The sequence below is a fragment of the Emericellopsis cladophorae genome, assembly GCF_022114955.1.
Source record: "Emericellopsis cladophorae strain MUM 19.33 chromosome Unknown NODE_49_length_168633_cov_116_125306, whole genome shotgun sequence".
NCBI lineage: Eukaryota > Fungi > Ascomycota > Sordariomycetes > Hypocreales > Bionectriaceae > Emericellopsis > Emericellopsis cladophorae.
In genome coordinates, this window is record NW_026250974.1 from 54,384 (window position 1) to 75,440 (window position 21,057).

Sequence of the window (21,057 nt, forward strand, 5' to 3'; positions counted from 1 at the left end):
TTTCCGGTGAGCCTAGTACTCGTGGGGAAGACGAGTTCTGCATGAGATGGGCACAGCTAATGTCGTGTTGCTGTATGTCTTCACTATGTTTCTGACGTGAGGTCTTGTTCACGTCACCTCCGTGTAAGTCAGCCTCTGACGGCACGATGACTTAGACACCACGATCCAGATGTACACGGTTGACTGGACCAATTCCACGCGCTATCCCCGTGCCATTCAATTCTAAGAAAGCTCAAGATTAGCGTATACTCGGTTTCAGGTCTAGGATCATATTGAAAACTCCATTGAACCAGCATACATTCATGTCAGTGTCGTGGCGATGCCTGTGTATGGCAAAATGTCCAGGGTAGGCATTTTTCTCGCAGGGAGAGGAGGTCAGCTTTGCTGGAGTGTCTGATACTCAAATAGGCAACACACCCGAAATTCTGCTAGCATGCACATGAAACTTCATACAGAAGTGTGCGATTCCAATCGGGCGAGGTCTCTCTTCGTGTGGTTCCAGACCTTGAGTCGAGCCGTGCGTGCGTCCCGATCACCTTCCCAGTACGGACAGGTGTGCCAACAACCCCTATCTCACCTCCGACATTTCGCATCATCGTTGCAGACGGATGAATGCACACTAATTGTAGCAGTCTGGGATTCAACTTGGTCTGACCATCAGAGTAGTCTGTGGTGATGCCGCCTCTATTCCTGTTTCTACGATGTGCCACTCTGTTCAGGTCATGTTCCCACTGACCAGTACTGGAGTAAAGGGGCAGGTCGGCACTAGGCAGCCAATTCTCCCCGCGTTAGATAATTCAGGCCATGTTTCACGGAGACTAGAGTACCACGAAGTCCACTAACTTATGCTTAAAGCTTATCGCCGGTAGTGTGTTGGGGGGGGGGATGGATGTGGTCGATGCACGGTAATACTTGGTATACCACTCTCAACTTATTCTCCACGTATGTGCTCTTGGCTCGTGGGGTGTGACTGGCTGGAAAGTAGTTCTCGCCAAGACCAACTCGAGACCATGATCCCGAAGAGGAAAGTCTATGGACACTGATACTTGCCCAATGGCCTCGACCGACGACAATGTTGCGACGGCTTGGCACCTTGCAACGCAGGTTCAAGATTTACTTACGTACATGCTGCATCTGCCAGCACACTGGAGGGAAAATCAACTTGAACATGGCGAAAGCTCCGAGTCTGGTGCCACCTCCTTCTCTGAACAAGGACCCTCCTGTCTCATGCTCCTGCCCCCCAATCGGCAGTTGAGCGATCACGCACAATTGCCCCCAGTCCAGAAGCCGAGATGGTATGTGCTCTTCTCCTCCGCTTTGGCCAGAGACTATGAGTGGATATGCAAACAGACGATGCGGTCTTTGACCCGATCACGTTCGGATGGTCAAAACACTCGGGAGATACGCCCAACCCACGAGATGCTGCAGCTTGTCGTCCCACGAGACATCATGAGTGCTATGCCATCGTCGTCGAAAGGAGGTTCGCAGTACAAGCACTTTTAGAGGATTCAAGGTGTAACATTGAGTTCTTGGCTAGAGCAGCCCTACCCACCCCGGCGTCTGGGCCAGCGGCTCTTCTTCTTCACAATTCGCTGCCTCCCCGGCTTTCCCCCGCCGTAGATTGACTACCGATCCCTGGCCCTACCTGCCTTCCCCTTTTGCTTTGGTGCCCAAGCCGTGATGTGCAGTCTAGTCTTGTTTAGAATGCGTTTCTAAGGCCAACCTACCCCAGTGAGCCTAGCGGTGCCACGCGCGTGTGTATCAACAAGATTCGTGGTGCAGCTTCTTTCTCGGATGATTTACTCGCCGCAAGACTCTTTAGGCAGGAGGCTGCATATCAATGAAGACCTGCTCTTTTGAGCCGACCCGCGGTGCTATATTCGACGTTCTCTATCTACCATGAAGCGTCCATGCGATGCCAAGGCCTGCTTCTTCCTCACGACTTCTGCAGCCACGAGCTATCTCTCATCAACATCCAACGACCGGACGCCTGCCAGTATTAGGAAAGTGGCATCAAAATGCTCTACATGTGATTCGACGAGCATGGACTCAACAGTGCATTGACGGCTTGGTATCCACGACTTAATATATCTCACCGTGCTCACTCATGTCTGCCGCACATCGTGAGACCTGACACTCGCGTATAAGAACGCCCAAGCGCCGTGTCTTTGTACGAGATATCCCAGTCCTCCGCCATCCACACATTCTTCAGTCCTCGGTCTCCTCCTCTTCGCCCATCATGAAGTTCTTCGCTGCCCTCGCCATGGCCGCCATGGCCGTTGCCGCTCCCACGGAGAAGCGTGCGCCCACACCCCTCGACGTCAAGCTCGAGCTCGTCGGCAACTCCGAGGTCAAGGCTACTGTCACCAACAACGGCAAGAACAACCTCAAGCTGTTCAGCACTGGCACATTCCTCGACGACGCCCCCGTGGAGAAGGTCTCCGTCCTCTCTGGCGGTATGCTACCCCTTTCCGAAGTAAATCTCTAACCAAGCACTTCCCGGCTGATACAACTACAGACAAGCCCGTCTCCTTTGACGGTGTCAAGCTCCTGGTCGCCACAGAGAACCTGGAGGAGGACGCCTTCACGCGCCTCGACTCTGGCGAGTCTCTCGAGGTCACCTTTGACATCGCTGAGTACCACGACCTCTCGGCCGGCGGCGCCTTCAAGATCTCCTCTGAAGGTGCCTTCTCCTTCGCCGAGGCAGACTCGACCGAGCTCGTCGGCTCCGTCCCCTTCACCGCCAACACCGTCGAGGCCGAGGTGGACGGCGCGTCCGCCGCTGCCATCCACACAGCCTTTGTCAACGAGAAGCGGACACGCGTCCAGTCGGACTGCTCCGGCACGCGCCTCTCCCAGACCCGCAGCGGCCTCAGCGGCTGTGCCAGCTGGGCCGCGCAGGCCCAATCTGTCGCCCAGTCCGGCTCGGCGACCAAGATGAACGAGTACTTCAAGTCGTCCACCTCGACCACACGTAGCACTGTCGCTGGTGTCTTCTCGCGCATCCGCTCTGAATGCAGCTCGACCAGCAGCGGTGTCTCCACCTTTTACTGCACTGACTTTTACGGTGTCTGCGGCGGGTAAGTCTCCTCCTTGATCCTGGTTGAGTCCTGATCGACGCTGATCTCTCTAGTGGTGTGATTGCGTACACTGTTCCCTCGCTCTCCGCCATGGCGTACTGCCCTCTGCACTTCAGCCTGCCCGTCGGCCCTACTTCTTGCTACGGGAATAACCAGATCGGCACTGTCTTGCACGAGGTGACTGTAAGTTTCAGCCGTCCTTTTCTTTCGCGCCTGGGTGCAGAGACTGACGGACTTCCCTAGCACTTGCGCCAGATCGCCGGCACTGAGGACTTTGGTGGTTACGGCTACAACTTCGTCCGCTCCCTGAGCTCCTCCCAGGTAAGCCACATGTGACCGCTCGCGATTTTGCAGAATGTTTGTCTGACAAGATGTAGAACCTTCGCCACGCAGACACTTACACTCTGTTCGCACAGAGCATCAACCGTGGCTGCTGAGTGTCTTCTCAACGAAAGGGGGAGAGAAGCGAGCCTGCAGTGGATAGACAGGGATACCTATTATCTATCCCAGAGATACGTAGGATGAGGCATGTGTTGGCCATTGTGGTGGACGAGTAGATACATGGAAGGAGGCGGGGGGGGGAGCGAATTTGATAGATGAAAATGAATCACTGCTGACCTTGAAAGATGTCATACCATTGCACTGCTGCGTGGCATAATGTAAACAGGGTGTTAAATAAAGAATGATAGGAGAACCCCAACGCCTCCCATGCATTGATTCTAGAAATGAATATACAGAATCTATACCGGAACCTCTCTCAGTCCTCATCTTCGTCCCGTTCGCCGGGCAGGAACACCTCATGCCCGCTTCCCTCGTGCATCCCCAACGCGGTCAGACAGCCAAACATGGATGCCGCGGCCACCAGCCACCAGCCCCACGCAACCATGCCAATGTCCAGGCCGTAGCCGTACCACCATCCGCCCACAACAGGTCCGACCGTGCGAAAGCCAGCAGACACGCTCTGCCCCAGGCCGTGGATCGTGCCGAGAACAGAAGGGTGCGGGCTGCAGTTGTTGAGCAGGATGATGCTGGCAGGGAGTGTGAACGTGCGTGCGGTCACCTGTAACAAGAGGACGAGAATGATGCCCGCCCAGATGAAAAATCCAGAGGCCGGCTCGGGCGCTGGCGTCGAAGATGGGAGAATCGACAGATAGGGCGCCAAGAAATATGCCACAGGGAAGAGAATGAAGAAGTATCGGAACGAGCGCATAGTCCCCAGACGGGCCTGCACGGGTGGATACAGGGTGACCTGCAAGAACATGCCCAAGAAGCCCAGGATAGACGTCGCCATGCCCACTGTAGATGCCGGCATGCCCATACCACCGGTGAAAAGCATGAAAAGGTCGCGCTTCTGCGTCGCGGCATCTGTCCCTTGCTTATTGTGGCCACCAGTGTAGTGGCGAGGAGTAGACAGGTAGAGGGACCAAATATTCGTAAAGGCGCCCAGATGAAAGTCGAAGAAGGCGATGGATATCAACGTGAAGATGACGTTGCGCGTCCAGAGGCGAGTAAAAGGCAGCACGCCCGAAGAAACCTTGGCCCTGCGCGGGGCCTCGGGCTTGTTGAGGCTCTGTAGGGGGACGTCCGCCTCATCGTAGAGAGTGCTGACGCGTGCATAGCCATCGTGAGAGCGACCACGGAAGATGGCCTGCTTGAGGCGACTCCCAAGATGGAGGCCAAGATCAAAGTTGCCCTGGCGCTTTTTGGATGTCTGCAAACACACAACGTTAGCCTTGCCATGGCACGCGAAAGAAGCTCAGCTCACCTCTTCCAGGAACAAGAAAGCGATCGCCGTCGCTGTGCTGAGAAACATAAAGTTCATAAGACTTGGCAGAGCATAAGGATAGCTGCGAATCCACTGGAACCCGAATACAGCGCCATCGCCAAATACGCCCGGCAAGTTGACAGCCGGGTCAGCCAGCATACCACCCATGACTGCCGTGGTCAGTGAAATCCCCCAGCTATGTATCGGCGACTCGAACTCACTGGGTCCCAAAATGCCTGCCACGTTGAAGCTCATGGGCAGGATCAAGAAGGCACGCGATTGGTACTTTTTCTCCACGGTGAACTCGGCCACCATTGTTCGGCTGCAAAATATCCTTGCGTCAGCGACATGCTACGTAACACAGAAGATGCTGGCAGCAGCAAAAATGTTGTCACACTGCATGCGGCTCTTACTCACATAATGCCCACCGTGCCGTTGATAGCACCACCAAATGCGCGCCAGAACGCAGCCCAGAAAAATGTCGTCGCGAATCCGTACCCGATGCACGAGAGCGCCGTGCCACCCAGACCGATGACCAGCACCCATTTCCGACCACACCAGCTCGCATCTGCCGCCTTGCCCCACAGGATCGCGGTGAGGACCTGCGCGCCCGTGAAGCAGCCCTGCAGCAACCCAGCCTGCTGGGAGATCTGGGCGTCCGACAGCGTGTTGTCAAAGTGCTTCAGCTGGAAGAAGACATAGGCCTGCATCGAGGCCACCTGGAGGAAGTCGACCAGGCGGCTGATGAATAAGATGAAGAGCTGGTCTTTTCTCGGCAGCGACATCCAGGTTACGCCCGCTCCAGCGCCTCGCCCTGGCGAGGGCTTCTCGTCAACCGGGGATAGCGGTCGTTGCGACTCGGCATCTTGCAGTGCAGAGCTCGCCGTGCCGGCTCGATGATGCGGGTTATTTTCGTACATGGCGTCGCGCTCATTCTCTTCGGATGACCGTTCGGGTGTCGTGGGTGTTGTGGGCTCCCAGCCGTGCTGCGAGGCGCCTCGTCGATGCTTGCGTGGTTCTAGCGGCTTGAGTGTCGCTCGGTCATTGCTGAAAGACCGCTGGTGACCGGGCATAGTCCTGCTGTGATGTACGAAGGATCGAGCCGCGGGGAGCTTGCGTTCCAGTGGCAGATTGCTTGCAAGACTGGCGCGTTGGCAATGGTCACTGGCGAGCGAGTGGCCACCTGGTGCGCACCCACCCTTCGAGACACAGGTCGCAAATGATGTTTCCTAAGGAGTGGCACCGGTAGCACATCGGCCGATGATGTGACTAAGTACGGCAGAGGAAAAGGTAAGGTGGTGGAGGGATGATAGGAACAACAGACTGGAAACGAGTGAGGGATGGATAGCTTGGAGGGGGACTGTGCTCGAGTGTGGGATTGAAGTTGTTGCTGGCTGTGGATTCGTCGGGATTGGTATGCGGAATTGGCAGGCACTTGCGACACGCTCTGCGTACCTACCTGGTAGGCTTCAATGCACAGCGTGACGCGGCTGCCCACGTTATTCAGAAACAATTCAAAACGACTGGAGCCAGACTCGGGCAGTGACAAGACTGCAGACACTTCTCTTCGTGAAAGAGCAATTCGGCGTACCATGCCGCCTCGTGCGCCGTATTGTCCTCCCCAGTCACCAGTGGATAATAGATAGCAGGGGTTGGATCATTCTACGCACCTAATGCACTGCTTCATTTCGCTGGCTGCAGCTCATAATTAGTGCCTGTATCCCTCTAAGAAGACACTGGACGTCCAGTCGCTGACATGCGCGGCTATCGGTGGCTCGGCGCCGAGGACCCCCGACTATCACTACTAGATCAGCTGTCGTCTATGACAATGAAAATGATGCTCAGCTTATCAACGCACAACGTCATTACATCCTGGAACGTGAGAACTCCAAGTCAAGCCAACTCGAAAACAGCGCTATAAATTAAGTATCCACGATTATGACCTACAAACGTGTGGCGGGGGGCAAACCGCTGGCTTGTCTATAGATTCGATACTGTCGGGTCGTCGGCCAGCAGCAGACAAGGTTGGCGAGAGACCGACTGGAACCGCGAATGAACAAGGGCCTCAGTTAAGTTTGGCTGCAGTGCTTGCTACTTGTTATGTTAGTCCCCCAAATTTATAGCCTACACTAAACCCTCATTGAAAGACGAAACTCGAATTCACTCGGCTCTTGATATAGACAAATTAATAATAGTCCGGTCAACAATAGTGGGATGCTCTCAGCCTTATTTATTCCAGACCAATCACTCGCAGGTCTGGGCGAGATGGCTCGTGCTCCGTTCAATACTACCTCGCTATCCGTACTAATCAACCACATTCATTGTTTCGAAACACGTCAAGCTGCCCATGTTACGTAGACCAAATGCTTTGAAATTTTCAAAGAACCAATTCTTCCCATTTCCCAAAACCTGCGCACATCTTCCTTCCGATACCCGTCTTCCCTGCTGTAAAGTCAGGGGTGTCTCTGCAAAAGTGACTGACGGGAGATGGGTGTCGTCAGCGCATGAAGGAAGAGATCGGCGCAGACACTGATGATACTTCACATGAAAGAAAAGACCATCGCGCGACAGAGGGGGATCTGCCCTGAGGATACATGACGACCAATAAAAAGATTTTGATTAATTGTATGGTGATCAGCCTGCCTGACCCAGCGGCTTCTGAGCTCGGATGTTGAGTTTCATGTGCACAGAGTAGTAGCCTGCCGTTGATCATTTCAGGGGCTGTTTTCTTGTTGATTGATCCCCGTCTAAATGGCAGCAATGGGACCTGTCTTATCATTCCTCTGCTGAAGATATCCAATGCAGCACGGAGCATGCACAACGCTTCATGCTCATTTTAGCTGCAGGTCAAAAAAAAGAGCGGGTGAGTGTGGGACAATCCGACAATCTGGACGACGTCTCTCGTTGATTACTACGGAGTAATTACGCCTTCTCCTTCCAAAACGGACAACTCCCAGCCGACGAGCCACTTGAAACCGATAACAGAGCACGGCAAATCAGGCCGCCTCGCAGATCGACTTTGATCAATGCAAGATCATCAGTGAGGCTCTGTTAGACATAACCTCTTTTGGTGAAGACATTCAGGAGGTCGCGGCAGGAAATGAAGGTACGTACCTGTAGCCGACTGAGAGACTACGCTGTCATTGGCCCCTTTCTCTTAGTTGCCAACGGGCGATCGCGGCGATCCTTTCATCAACCAGCGACGGCCCGAAATTTCAAAAAGAGAGCGGTCACAGTGTTGAACATGTCCCAGCCGAGCATTCCTGCGCACCTGAACTGCGTACTAACCACTCGAGTGTGTCAATCTCGCGACACTCTAGGCTGCCTTGTCGACGATATTTCGATAACACGTGCCTGCTCCCAAGTATTACACAGAAAACTGAGACCTGACCAGAACCATCGTGCCGTGCGCAAGTCCTTCCGTGGCTCCAGGCGGCGACTGGAGACCACAACGTGAAACGGTCGAACTTGACGTTGGACAGCCGATCTCCCCCAGTCACCAGGGCAGTGCAGGTGCAGATTGCAGTGCCTGTCACTGCATGCGAGTGAATTAGGTGGCTTTCCTCCCGCTTCCACGCGTGCAGGTCCAGCCAGTAGTCCCACCAATCAGGCTAGCGTCCAGAACCTCAGACCCTGGCTGGAGCCGCTGGAGCCTGGAATGCGCTAATGGTGGTGGGGCGTACTTCCCAAGGGGCCAAGTTCATTCATCCATGTCGCTTGCTCCATTTTCTTGTCGCGCGACTTGTTGGTGGCAGACAAGCAACCACCGTCTTCTCCTCCAAGAAGTTCTCCTGAATCATCCTGTGTCCATTAATCAACCTTACTGTCACTCCTTTATCAACTCACTTTTCCATCTGACATTGTGCGCACGCCTCTCTCTTCTTTCAATTTCTACTTGTAGCACCATTCATTCCATTGCCACAGTTAATATGGCCTACTCTGCCAAGTATACCCCTCGACCCTTTACCGATGTCTTCACATCGGACACCGACATCAACCGTCGGGAATGCACCCGCAAGGTGCCCATGAAGGTTCTCATCCTGGGCTTGGGGCGAACGGGTACAGCTTGTAAGTGTGACCGTGCCCAATGGCAACAACCTGATGCTGACCAAGTACCAGCCATGCGCGCGGCCATGAAGCAGCTTGGCTACGTCGACACCTACCACATGATGAACTGCTCGATCGAGAACCCGCCCGACGCTCTCATGTGGATGGACGCCCTGACCGCCAAGTACGACGGTGTCGGCAAGAAGTTTACACGCGAGGACTGGGACCAGCTCCTCGGAAACGCCCAGGCCGTCTGCGACTGGCCCTCGATCGCCTTTGCCAAGGAGCTCATCGAGGCCTACCCCGAGGCCAAGGTCGTCCTCACGAACCGCGACGTCCACACGTGGCATGCCTCGACCATGAAGACCGTCTACTGGCGTGTCACCGATCCCGAGCTGCGCTGGCTGTCGCACTTTGACTGGGCCGCCAGCATGTACCAGCCCATGCTGCAAAAATTCTTTGACACCTTCTTCAAGGGTGATTTCCCCAACAAGGGCAAGGAGGTCTTCCTGGAACACTACGAGGAGGTCCGCAGCCTGGTGCCCAAGGACCGCCTCCTCGAGTACAAGGTCACCGAGGGCTGGGAGCCCCTGTGCGAGTTCCTCGGCGAGCCCGTGCCCAAGGACTCACCCTTTCCCAACGTCAACGACAACTCTGACTTTGTGACTCGCTCGCGCCGTCGCAACAGGAACCAAATGTACAACTGCCTGCTGCGCTATGCATTCAACACATCCGCTGCTGTCCTGTCAGGTCTGGCGGTGTACCACGGTGCCGTGTACCTCGACCTGGTGGACGCAAAGTCCTCGTTCAGCCCGGCCACCATTGCATCCCTGTTTCGCGGCTCTTCGTGATCGTCTTTTTTCCCCTTTTTTTTTTCAGAGGAAGTGTTCTTTTTAGACATGTGTTGGTTCACACGAGGGCGTTTTTTTGCTTTGAAGCACTGGATACCAATGAATAATTTGTGGAGTCCAGTATGTATCTGGCGAGCTATTCCAGTCGAAATAGAATCACGGCGTTCTCTTCTACATTTCCGTGTTACAACTTGTATTGAGCGACGTAGAAAATAAGCATATCGACCGAATTACAAGCAGGGCGGCCGCGCGTTGTGACAGGCCGAGTCGTCCCCGACAGCGGCCTGGACTGGATCACGAAGTCCCACGAATTGCCATTGTTAGCGCGTTACGAAGTCCAGATGCCTTCGGCTGGGCTTGCTGCTGGTGACTTTTCTGACGATGTTTTACTCAGCTAGAGGTCTTTACTCAACGTATAATAGGGGTTGTGTGAATCAAAACATGCCTGATACTATAGGTAAAATAGGTGCCTTTGATTCTCACACTACCGTTCACCTTAGCGAGGTGGGGGCGCGGCACGAGTACAAGTCGTACGCTAACAAGTACAACCCCTGAGGCCGTACTAACGACATGCCCCTATCCCCATCCCCCTGATTGCATTTCTCAGACATCATGAAAACTTGACATCTCTTTCCCCATGTTCGGCTTTGTATTCCTCAGTTATCCAGACTTAGCGTCGTAAATCTGGTTCGAGCACATCTGTCGACAGGACCATGAGAGGAGGACCAGCAACAAATGACATGGAGATAGGGGAGTTCAACTCCAACCTCACGGTTTGATTTACAATTCATCCGAAAAGCAGTTCCTCCGCCTGGATTTTCACATACTATTTGTTAGTAGTCTTTAGTTGTGCCTCGAAACGGCTCCTAACTACTTGTAGAACGGCCGTCTGTCTGCCATCGTACGGACATGGCCTTGCACGATGGCCGGCATTGACAGCTCTATGCAAGTCATGAACCTCGGAAGGGTGCTCACAGCTTTTCTTTAGACTTGCCTTCCTAAGAGTTGATGCGTTCATATCATTGTACAAACCGGTAGCAACCCAGGGGTTGTTGTGCAGACATCCTTCCCGATGGATCGCATAAACTAGACCAGGATCTGACGAGACATTGTATATCGTAAATGGTAAAAAGCAGTCGATTTTGCATATGAACAATGCTTCCATGTCATGTTCTCACCTCTGTGTGTTTGTCGAGCAACACCCAGCAGAATTCTCATCTCAGAGCGAGCATCGCCATACGGAGCGAGCTTCCCGTATGACTTGGAACGAGTCCAGAACTATACATCGACAGAACCACTCTTGAGGATATGCATTAGGTCACTACAGGGTTCAATGTCTGATTATGCACAGTGTTTGTCCCCTTGTCCGGCTACCTCACGACATCTCCAGATGTCCCTACTCAAAGCCTCCAGAATGTCCTGGAAGCGCAATCAATGCTCACATACCGCTCACCCGTGGTCTGCATTACAAGCGAATGCAACGGGTTACTCCCGGCTGACACTGGACGATCTTGATCGCAAGGCGGTCCTCGTGAACCGAGTCGAGTATGTGGCATGGCCGAGCTCAAAGTCATCCCGACCTCTCATCGTAGTGACTGCGCAATGTAGGTGCGAAACTTCTAACAGTACAGCAAGAAACTATCCCTACGGCATAAGAAGGCAGTACAGAATCAGAGGCTTCCATTACGCCTGGTGAATTTGACTGCCTGTCATCAACCTTCATACTCACGTTGCTGCCGCGGTCCATCACCATGATGGTTGTGGATCCTGCCTCCGTTTGAGATAAAGGGGCTACGACGGAATTGAGTCTAGAAGCTAGGATTTGCTTTGTGGCTATCAGGCTTCATTCACCCTTGCGGGTCAATGGCAAACAAGGCCCGAGGTAGAAAGCCCAAGTATACAGGTGGGACATGTCAAAGTACATGATTAGCCGGCTGGTGAGCTCTCAAGCTTTGTTCAGGCCTTCTCCGTCCACAGATAACTTGGCTGCTGACGTTGGCAGACTCGTAGTCTAAGTAACGTTTACCAAAGCCTCTTTGTTGATGTACAAGAGGTCCAAGGACAACGCGAGCCCCCTTTTGTCCGAACCTGATCGCCGCGATGGCACGCTGTGTACCTGCAAACGGGCGTGCAAGCTCCTGACTCAAGAACCTTTCAATATTCAAGCACCAGTCCGTCGTCGGCGCGCACTCGACTTTTCTTCTCACGTGCGGGATTTGGATTGACTTTGCAAACGTCCTGGCCTTGCATGAAGCTGTGGTCAGCCCTAGGGACTGGAGAAAGCCTGTCGCCTTGACTCGCACCACTTGAGGTTCTTTGCGCGTGTGAAGAGTCTCGAACTCTTTAAGGGGGGTTGACGAAGGGGTAGAGCGCTGGCAGTTCATATCCGGTAGAGTCCTAGGCTTCCTGACTGTATGTGGCACCGCTCAACGAACCAGGTGTTGCATCGTGTGTGGTATCTTGGTCTCGCCGAGTGACTTAAGCAGGAATCTTAAGCAGCGGGCGTTTACGACATGAGTTGTTACTCACTTGTCGAATGATCCACGGCCCAGAGACATTGTGCCATTGCGTGTAAGACCACAGGTCTGTTGTATATGCACGGCGTCCTTCACCTTTGGTCTGTGAATCAGGCAATCACGCGAGACATACCACGGTACGATGACAAGTAGTCCGACATGTGCCTCGCGTGAAGGCTGACTCTACCTGGTTCACAGACTGTACTCGCAGGGAAGGATCCCAGAGCAACTGTTGTGACAATACATGTACAGCTTCAAAGCTACCTCGGAGAAGAGGATATGCAACTAGTCTTGACTCTTCATGTTGACATCCGCGAACTAGACTCATCAGTGTCCGCAAGCTTAGCGATGCTGAGATAATCACTCGCACTGTCGCACATCCATACCGTCCGCATCGTCACGAACCAGCTCTGGAATCGACCGCGCCAACCCCGTAGCCACATGCGCCACCACCATCCACAGCTTAAGCACACCCACAAGATATCTCCATTCCTCGTCTTCGCCCCCGCCAAGGGCACAGGCACCGCTCTCGACCAAGCCACATCCATTCCTCCCGTGCCACGGAGTGAACTATCTCCCCGCCTCATTCCCAGGACCCTCTGCGGCGGAAGTCTATCCCATCACGGGCTCGCATGATTGGCCGAGTCTGCAAACAAGAGCCTTGTGACAGGAAAAGAAACCTCCATGGTGTCGGGTGAGGGTGGGCACTGGGAGACAGAGCTCCGACTGGTGCATTCTTCTCGAGAGTGGTCGAGAAGAACTTATTCTCGTGCAGAGCCTGTAACGTACGGGCAACGGGACCGTTTGCCATCTGACACATTCCAGTCGGGGAGAGCCTTTTCACCTTGGTCCATCTCGCCTCTCGGTGGCAATTGTCGAGACAAATTCGGAATGCAGCAGTGGCTATGTTTCTTGTGGTAGATTTCGACACGTCGAGTAATCATGCTAGGCCAGCAGCTGCTTGCTGGTGGAGCTGTCGATCCAGCGACAAGTCGCATATGCAGGCGACGATGATGACGGGCAAGAGATATCAACTTTTGACTTTACGCCAGAAAGCGGGAGCGGATGATTCCCCCCATATGCAAAACTACAGCAACCTCATGAGTCGCGCTGGGCACGAGGTGAGCTGATCCGGAATAATAATGAGAAGCGCCATCTATCCCCCCCTTTCGAGGAGAAATACCCCCGGCAGTCAAAAGTGCCTTGAACGCTGTATGAAGAACGAATGTGCGTGCGTATGAGCATCGGAGAACTGACAGGAGAACCGGCGGTGAATGAAGCACACGAGACAATGCTCACACAGCAACGAGCATGAACGTAGACGGCCCAAATGAGCGGTGAATATGCAATATTCTGTGCGCGCTTCACCGTTGCATCGCCCTGCATAGGATCAATGGCACGACCTCACAATCAACGAGAACTCCCCCCGCTCCCCTCAATAAAGCACCGTAGCTGAGGAGACGGAAACGCATGATGGTGACTGGCGTACTGCCGTGAGTGGCTGGAATAATGAAGCGTCGGTCGTGCGTGCATGCCACGCACGAGTCGTGTCACATTTCGAGTGATGATTGGGGCGATACGGGTGGTGCTCGCGCGTCACTCGCTGACATGCATGCATGCGTTCATGGTGATGCTGGGAACATTGGAGCTGCAGCATCACCATGTTGATCACCACCATCGTCAGGGCAGGGCGAACATTGCTTGCTTGCTTGTGACGAGATGTCTCGTTTATTGTATTCAAGGGTGTCTTGCACCTAGCCTGAGCTTGGTATCTACTTTCATGCCTTCCGTCCAACGTCCTCCTGACCTGGTATCTAATTCCGTGTCTGTGAACCCAACTCCTCCGATTAAAAGAGCACTGTTGATTTTTTCTTCGTCGTCATGTTCATGCCTCATCATGATTGGTAACTCCTGCCCTGGTGTAAATATGAAAATGAGAAAAAAGCCAAAGTACAGATAAAAACTCCTCGCTTTCCGAAAGACAAGAAGAGGTTTGAGAGAATATGTCCAGAATCCATGGTCCGGAGAGGGTAATAATATTTCGATCAAGTGTATGATGTCCGAGAAGTGCTCCGTTCGCTTCGTTCAGAAGCATCCCTGGAACTGAGGGTAAGCAGGTACCTGATGATGCGGCGCATAGAAATGCGGCGCGCCCTGCTGGACGTATCGGCCCAGCGCATCCCACAACGGAAAGTAGGACTTTGCTGGTGCTGGTGCTGGTGCTGGTGCGCAAAATGGCTGCGCATTTTGCGTTGCCTGATGAGGACCAGGCGAAGGAAGGGGTTGATGAGGTGTAGGCTCAGTGTAGTGCTGGGGGATGTATTCCTGGGCGGCGTAGTAAACATCCTGTGGAACAATCTGAGGTTCCTGTCCGTAGAAATGAGCCTCAGGAGGCGTGTGCATCTGCTGCTCCTGCATGAATTCGTCGTCCGAATCCGAAATGGTGGAAATGTCAGAGGATAGGGATCCGTCATCTGACACGCTGGGTGTGGGAGACAGACTCTCACATTCCTCATACTCGTCCATGATCGCCTCCTCGGGAACTCCATAAGGGTTGGAAATCTGATCGGGGGTAGCGGGCGGGCTGGGTGGCATCTGGGGGCCCACGGTCAGGCAACGACACGCCATGATCCTCTCGCGCAGCTCGGGGAGGGTGATCCTGTGAGCGGGAGAAGGGTTGAAGATGCAGGCCAGGATGTCATTCAGCTCGTCCGTAATGGGTAGTATGGTCTTGAGGAATTCCTGGGAGCGGGCATAGGCACGATAGGTGGAGTCCTGGAAAGAAGCCTGCTTCCACGGGTTGCGACCACACGTGAGATTGACCAGGATGACACCTAGGGACCACACATCATTAGGAGCGCACAGGTAGAAAGGCTTGCGCGCATTAGAGTCGAGGCACTCTATCGTTCGGGTCAGTATGCGTCTCATCATAGGATCGAGCAATTTCACTCACCAGGACTCATGTAAAAGGTGGATCCGCAGCCATAGTCCTCGGATCGATCCTCGGCAGTCGCCAGTCCAAAGTCAGCCAGCTTGACAGTCTCACCACAGTCCGTGACCAAGATGTTTTCTGGCTTGAGATCCCGATGGTAGATTCCAAGCTTGTGGCAGTGCTCCACGGCGTCCAAAATCTGGAGAAAGACCCGTCGAGACAACTCGTCGTTGCCAACGTACTGGCCACGCTCCGTGATGTTGGCGAACAAGTCACCTTCAGGACAGTACTCGAGGATCACGTATATGCAGTCGGCATCGTCCACAATCTTGTGCATCGACACGACATTACTGTGTGCAGAGGCCAAGTAGTGCAGACGGATCTCGCGCGACTGGTAGGCCGCTTGCCTGCGTTCCAGCGGGGTTCCATCGGGGTTGAATTTGGACAAGCACTTGACAGCATAGGGAATACCGGTGTTCACATCAACAGCGGTGTAGACGACGCCGTAGGCGCCGGTGCCAAGGACCTGGGTCAGACGGAGTTTCCCCTCGAGCAGCATGCCTAGCCTATCCTCCGCGACAAGGGGCACGCATCGTCGCGGTCGTTGTTGTTGTTGCTGGCGGGAAGCGGCTGCGGTTGGCGGAGGCTGGAAGGCACACTTTTGCTGCTCGAAAACCTGGGGTGATGCCGGAGGCGACGGGATTCCATAGGCATATTGCTGCATGATCCTGTGGAAGAAGAAAGAAAAGGTTCCAAAGGCAAGAGTCCTTATATCCGGTCCAATCCAGGAAGACGTAAGGAGGGCAAGTAGCCGGAATACAAGAAAAGAAAAATAGAGGATGAGTAAAGTCCACGAAAACGCTGGTACACTGGTTGGATCCTGATCCGGGTTCTGGTATGATTACAATAGGCCGTGATGTTGGCGTTGGTGGAACTTGAGATGTTGTCGCCGTACACAAGCTCGGTGGTCGGTGGTATTATGGCCCGGGTGGTAGTAGGATACGTACGTATGGCAATGGGGCGAGAGATCCTGATGGCCGAGCGAACGGGTCAGGGAGAGAGATTCAACGGAGTGAAGGAGTGTCGTGGTGTTGAAGAGAATGATCCATGGAAGAAGCGATGTGGGAAGAGGTGAGGTTGAGACGTGGTTTGAGGTCGTTATCAAGTGCTGCTGCTTGCGACCGATGGGGGTGGAAGACGGTTGTCCGGGCTTGCTGCGATTGTCGATAGAGATGGCACAGAGGACTTCCAGCTATCAAAGGGGTGGGCTTGACTGGGTTGATAAACAGGCCCATCGACACGCCGGAGCCAACAGGTGGGTGAGGCGTGACTCCACAGCAGCATGCCGAGCCCGAACCAGCGAGCGACCCAGCCCTCCCATCCGCACCTTGCAAGCAGGGGACCGGACTGGACTGGACTGGACTGGACGCTGGGCCTGACTGGCCTGGTGGCTCCAGTCCAGGAGCGCAGTGCAGTGCAGCAGCAGCCTGCACGCCCAACAACGACGAGCTGGCCTGCCTGCCTGCCTGCAGCAGGACCAAGAGAAAGACAGACCAGACCCGCCCGCCTGCTGCTGTGCCTCAAGACGCACGCGGCCGAGAGTGGAGCGCTCGGACAGCCTTTCTCAGGAGGCAGACCTGGTCCCACACACACCAGCAAAGCCAGAGATTGCTTCCAGTCCATCCCTGCCTGGCACGCCTGCTGTCTTAGCTTGGCCCCGGCGGCACACCAGTGAGGCTTGTCGACCAGACATTCTTCACACACTGGCGTAAGCCTGGCCTGCCCATGATTGTGCGAGACGGACAAGGGTGGAGCCCACCACCACCGTCTGACACAGATTGTGAGGCATACGGAATACCTGGCTAGCCGCCCGTTCGCAGTGCCTTCGGGCGGACCTGACCGCACCACCATCCTGCCGTTGCGTAATATAATGCCACGGTGTACGAGTGGCATTGTTCACTGTGAGCAATCAACTAGTGCTGAGCGTGGTGATGGATGCCCAGTGCGGCGCCGACCGCTAGGAGCGAATGAGCCCCTCCAGGCTGCCCCAGCCAGTGAGTAATTAGCTTCATCTGCCGCTGGCTGACCTGATCGACGGCCGAGGCTGTTTTTGCCGTCAAGGCGAACGAGTCAAGCATTACCAAATTGCGAGTAATAATAAATCTCCTGGTGATGTCTGCGGGTTGTAATGCTGGCACGATGAGATTGTCGACACAACCTCCCAGATCCCGTCCAGGTCTTGCGACGTGGCCTGACCGGCCTGACGCGCAAAGAGCGGGAACGTGAATGACCACAAGTGATAACTATTAGGTGGACCATCGAGCCATCTGGAACGCCCAGGCAAAGTTTGTTTCGTTCTGACGTTCTTCTGGCATTCTTCTGCCAGCAGCAGCAAAGGGGATGCGCGCGGTGGTCATTCCAGCGCTGCCAGCGTCATTGATTAGTCGCCCGCGATGTTTCCTGTCCAGTGACGAAGGATGCCAAAGAGATTGCCGCCTAGCAGGTGACGATCGCCACCACGATGGGGACGTGTATTCTGTCACCCGAGGCTCCTCGCATCGCACCGTGCTCTACCGAGACCTCACCTGCAGAGATCTTTTTCAGGGCCAATGAGCAGCCGCCCTGATGAGTTATGCAATGCTTAGCCTCGCCACCCCGTGACGCACAACGATGGCTTGATCGTTATGCAAGGTGCATTACGACACAGCCGATGCACCAGCGAGCACCACAAGACCGCTTTAGTGCGTGCTACTACACTGTGCAGGATCGTCCACCACGGCTCGTCCGGGAGAAATGACCATTGACGCTAGGCTCTCGGTCGCACTCGTGCCTGATCCTCAGCAACAGGCTACGTAGTTTACACAGTAGGACTATCATTAGGAGCTTGCTAGACACTTTTGCTAGTCTCGCTAGTGTCACGGCAGATTCAACACTTCCCAGGTTCCTTTGAGTTGTTCTGTTGTCGCAGCTTGATGCAGCATTTGATTAATTACTTTCTTCAGAGCAATATCGGCCATGCGCGCCGATAGTCGTTCCCTGCCGCTCAACGTGTCCTCTGGAGTCTGCCGTCTCTGACAGGCAAGACAGGGTAGTTGGGGGCAAAAAAGAGAATGGGTGGCTTCCCGTCAGCTCAGTGATTGGCCTGCTGCCACATCACACTGACTGAAATCCTAGTGGGCACTTGGCCATTCAAAGCACACGGATCTGCCAACATGGAGCCAGCATGATGCCGGCGAACTGCAAGACTGCGAGTGGGGAAGAAGTCTGAAGAAGCAGTGAAGCTGTGGGGCGCCATTTCGCTGGTCTGGCAGGCACGACACGAGGTCGAGCTAATTTTGTTGGTCAGTGATGTGCACGTCAGTTCATCACATCGTGAGCTTATTCAACCGGAGATTTGTGGTCGCTTTGGCTTGCTTGAAGATAGAGAATCCGCTGGAACTGTCTCGTATAGATATGCGCAGGAGGAGCATTCTTGCGAAAGTGAGGCAAAGGACCCCCTCGCTGGGTGGGACTTGGGCTGCGAGATTTTAGTCTTTTGTTATTGTATCACTTAAATGATCAGTCAGTATCAGTGTCTGGGGCACCCTGCGACGGGTCGCGGAATGGACTGGAGGCATGTTTCAGTGTTCTGAACCACTGTTGTTGATTGTCGACGCTTCTGCCGTGCTCAGCTTCGATTGTTTGCTGCGGGCAGGAAGGAGGAGTGGCGGTCAGGCATAGAGTTGCTGCCTCAGGCTTGAGCGCATGAACCACACTACGGCGGATTCGGTCAAGACGCGGGTATCTTGCGGCGCTTGCCTTTTCTAGGCTAGGCGCCAGATCTGCAAATCGCACGCGGTGACACGAGCTCCGCCTGGGCTGCGACGCTGCGACTATCATTGATGATTGGCTTTCATTGCCTCACTATGAATAACTATATGTACTGTGGTGAACATCAGAACTTTGTCACCTAACGAATCATCAACGACAATCTCAGGGGCTCCTCTTCACGCAGATCACTCAGCACGTCTGTAAACGCCAACGACGTCAATACGATCCGCGCATAAGCGAGGGAGGCACTTTGGCTGTTTGACTCTCGACCCGTGGTTGGAGCGATCCCTCGAACAGCGATCTTCTCGCGGATGTAGCCAACAACTTGCAAGTGCCAACCTTGACTATCGCTTTGGTGTTGTTCTACCGGGCGTCATCATTCAGCCATCTTTGCACAAACAGGCCAACGGTGCAGCGCCTCCCTGCATATTGGACGAGGATGCCCGATGCACCTCCTGATTCGATGCCCTCTGGCTGGGAGGGTGCGTACCCTGCCCAATCACGCTGCTCCACGGTCTGGCTTCATCCAGGCCACATCGAAGCAGTTAGCGTCAGCTTACCCTACGCGGCACTTTTTTACAGATCACGGCGACGCCTCTAGGCCATTTCCACGGAATTGCCATTTCACTTCCTTTTGAGGTCTGAAATAGTATTATGTGTTCGCACTAGTTGACGTGAGATTGTATAATAGCATTTCATGGCACAAAATGCGGGCTGTTACAAGTGGCAAAAACAGGAACGCGCCTAATTACAACCAATACACACTCAATGATTTCGGCGCAAGCGCTTGACACATTCAAATGTTCTACTCCGTAGATCAGCCCAAATTCGCCTCCCGACTTGCTTATGCAATTTCATTGTCGTCCATAGTTTTAACATTGCATGTGGCTGTGCCCAGAATTTAGAAGCACCATCGTCGCGATCGAGATGATCAAGCTCGCTCATCAAGAGTAACACGATTTATTGGTGTCTATCGTCGACCAACCGATAGTCCGTTTCCGCGACAGCCAGTGGCGCTCCCGGACGGAGTTCCCTGGTCGTTGGTTGGTTGGGTCGAAGGATGGCCCAAGAAATTGCGCACATGGCACGCGAGCCTTCCCGTGAACTATTGCCTAGTTGCCTCGCACCCGATTCGAAGGGACAGAATCGATAGTCTAGCCCATGATGTGACAGTGACCTAACCGAGTCTTGTTGAGATCCACAGCCACAGCCGTGTAAGTGGCATCATGATCTGGCTGAGACCTGCCAGCACAGAGTGAGTCAATGATTAGGGGTCCCCGCGACAAACCGTCACGAGACCTGTTTCTAGATTCCAAGGGAGGCTCGGCTGTCCCTCCCAAAGTGCACGAACGTGGAACATGAACCACCAACAAAGACCCTGGGGCTCCGCCACCCTAGAACTTTCCATCAAGTCTTCTGACTCCCTTGCCTACGGACAACGTGTCCATATCGCCACTGACAGGTAATACGTACCAGGTAGCTACCGAGACCTGCCAATGCGACGAGGCATTATGTCAAGCCCTGGTGATCCGAGATTCTGAGACCCGAACTGACGACAAGACGGGGCTGGGCAGACGACTCAGACACGGAATCTTCTGTGCGTCCAGACACCCAAGACCCTTCATTCGAGAGGCACGGGACACGACACAAACAAACAACAAAAAACAGACCACCCTGTTCCCCTTCTTTTCTCCGGTTAAACGCCCCTACCCGGCTTCTCCATCTGCGACCTATTTAGCTTAGCTTGTTGCTATACTGGGAGCCTGTAGGCGTCCACGTCGCTATTGAGGCTCTGCGCTGCACATCCCTAGAATAGGACTGGAGCTGGACAGATGGCTCTCCACTCACTACTCTCGAGCCACTCACTATACGTACGTAGCTAACGGTCCCGCTCACTGATGACTTGCATATACGTACAAACCAAGAGAGGTGAAATGTCAGTTGAGAAGTTCCCATGGAGGCTCCCACAGCATTGTGGCTCTCGACATGTGGCGGCTATGCGCTCGGACAGAAGAAGCAGTGACAGGGTTGAAAGCGCGTGTGACTGTCGTACCAT

At 54.1% G+C, this 21,057-nt stretch overlaps 4 protein-coding genes across 4 annotated transcripts; 2 read left to right on the forward strand and 2 right to left on the reverse strand.

The window, feature by feature from the left end:
• Positions 1-2,239: 2,239 nt before the first annotated feature.
• Positions 2,240-3,517, forward strand: J7T54_001003 (uncharacterized protein; the record flags this gene model as incomplete). The annotated part of the gene is made up of 5 exons (XM_051508788.1): positions 2,240-2,456; positions 2,519-3,080; positions 3,134-3,263; positions 3,324-3,401; positions 3,458-3,517. The coding sequence occupies 5 exons, from the start codon at positions 2,240-2,242 to the stop codon at positions 3,515-3,517; spliced, it is 1,047 nt and encodes a 348-aa protein (XP_051360129.1).
• Positions 3,518-3,837: 320 nt separating this feature from the next.
• J7T54_001004 (putative membrane protein-like protein) lies at positions 3,838-5,918 on the reverse strand (the record flags this gene model as incomplete). Its single annotated transcript, XM_051508789.1, has 4 exons — positions 3,838-4,791; positions 4,846-5,015; positions 5,067-5,167; positions 5,263-5,918. The coding sequence occupies 4 exons, from the start codon at positions 5,916-5,918 to the stop codon at positions 3,838-3,840; spliced, it is 1,881 nt and encodes a 626-aa protein (XP_051360130.1).
• Positions 5,919-8,774: 2,856 nt separating this feature from the next.
• J7T54_001005 (uncharacterized protein) lies at positions 8,775-9,743 on the forward strand (the record flags this gene model as incomplete). The annotated part of the gene is made up of 2 exons (XM_051508790.1): positions 8,775-8,913; positions 8,965-9,743. The coding sequence occupies 2 exons, from the start codon at positions 8,775-8,777 to the stop codon at positions 9,741-9,743; spliced, it is 918 nt and encodes a 305-aa protein (XP_051360131.1).
• Positions 9,744-14,344: 4,601 nt separating this feature from the next.
• On the reverse strand, positions 14,345-15,915 carry J7T54_001006 (Negative regulator of sexual conjugation and meiosis-like protein; the record flags this gene model as incomplete). Its single annotated transcript, XM_051508791.1, has 2 exons — positions 14,345-15,159; positions 15,213-15,915. 2 exons carry the CDS (start codon positions 15,913-15,915, stop codon positions 14,345-14,347), a joined length of 1,518 nt encoding a protein of 505 aa, XP_051360132.1.
• Between the last annotated feature and the right edge of the window lie 5,142 nt (positions 15,916-21,057).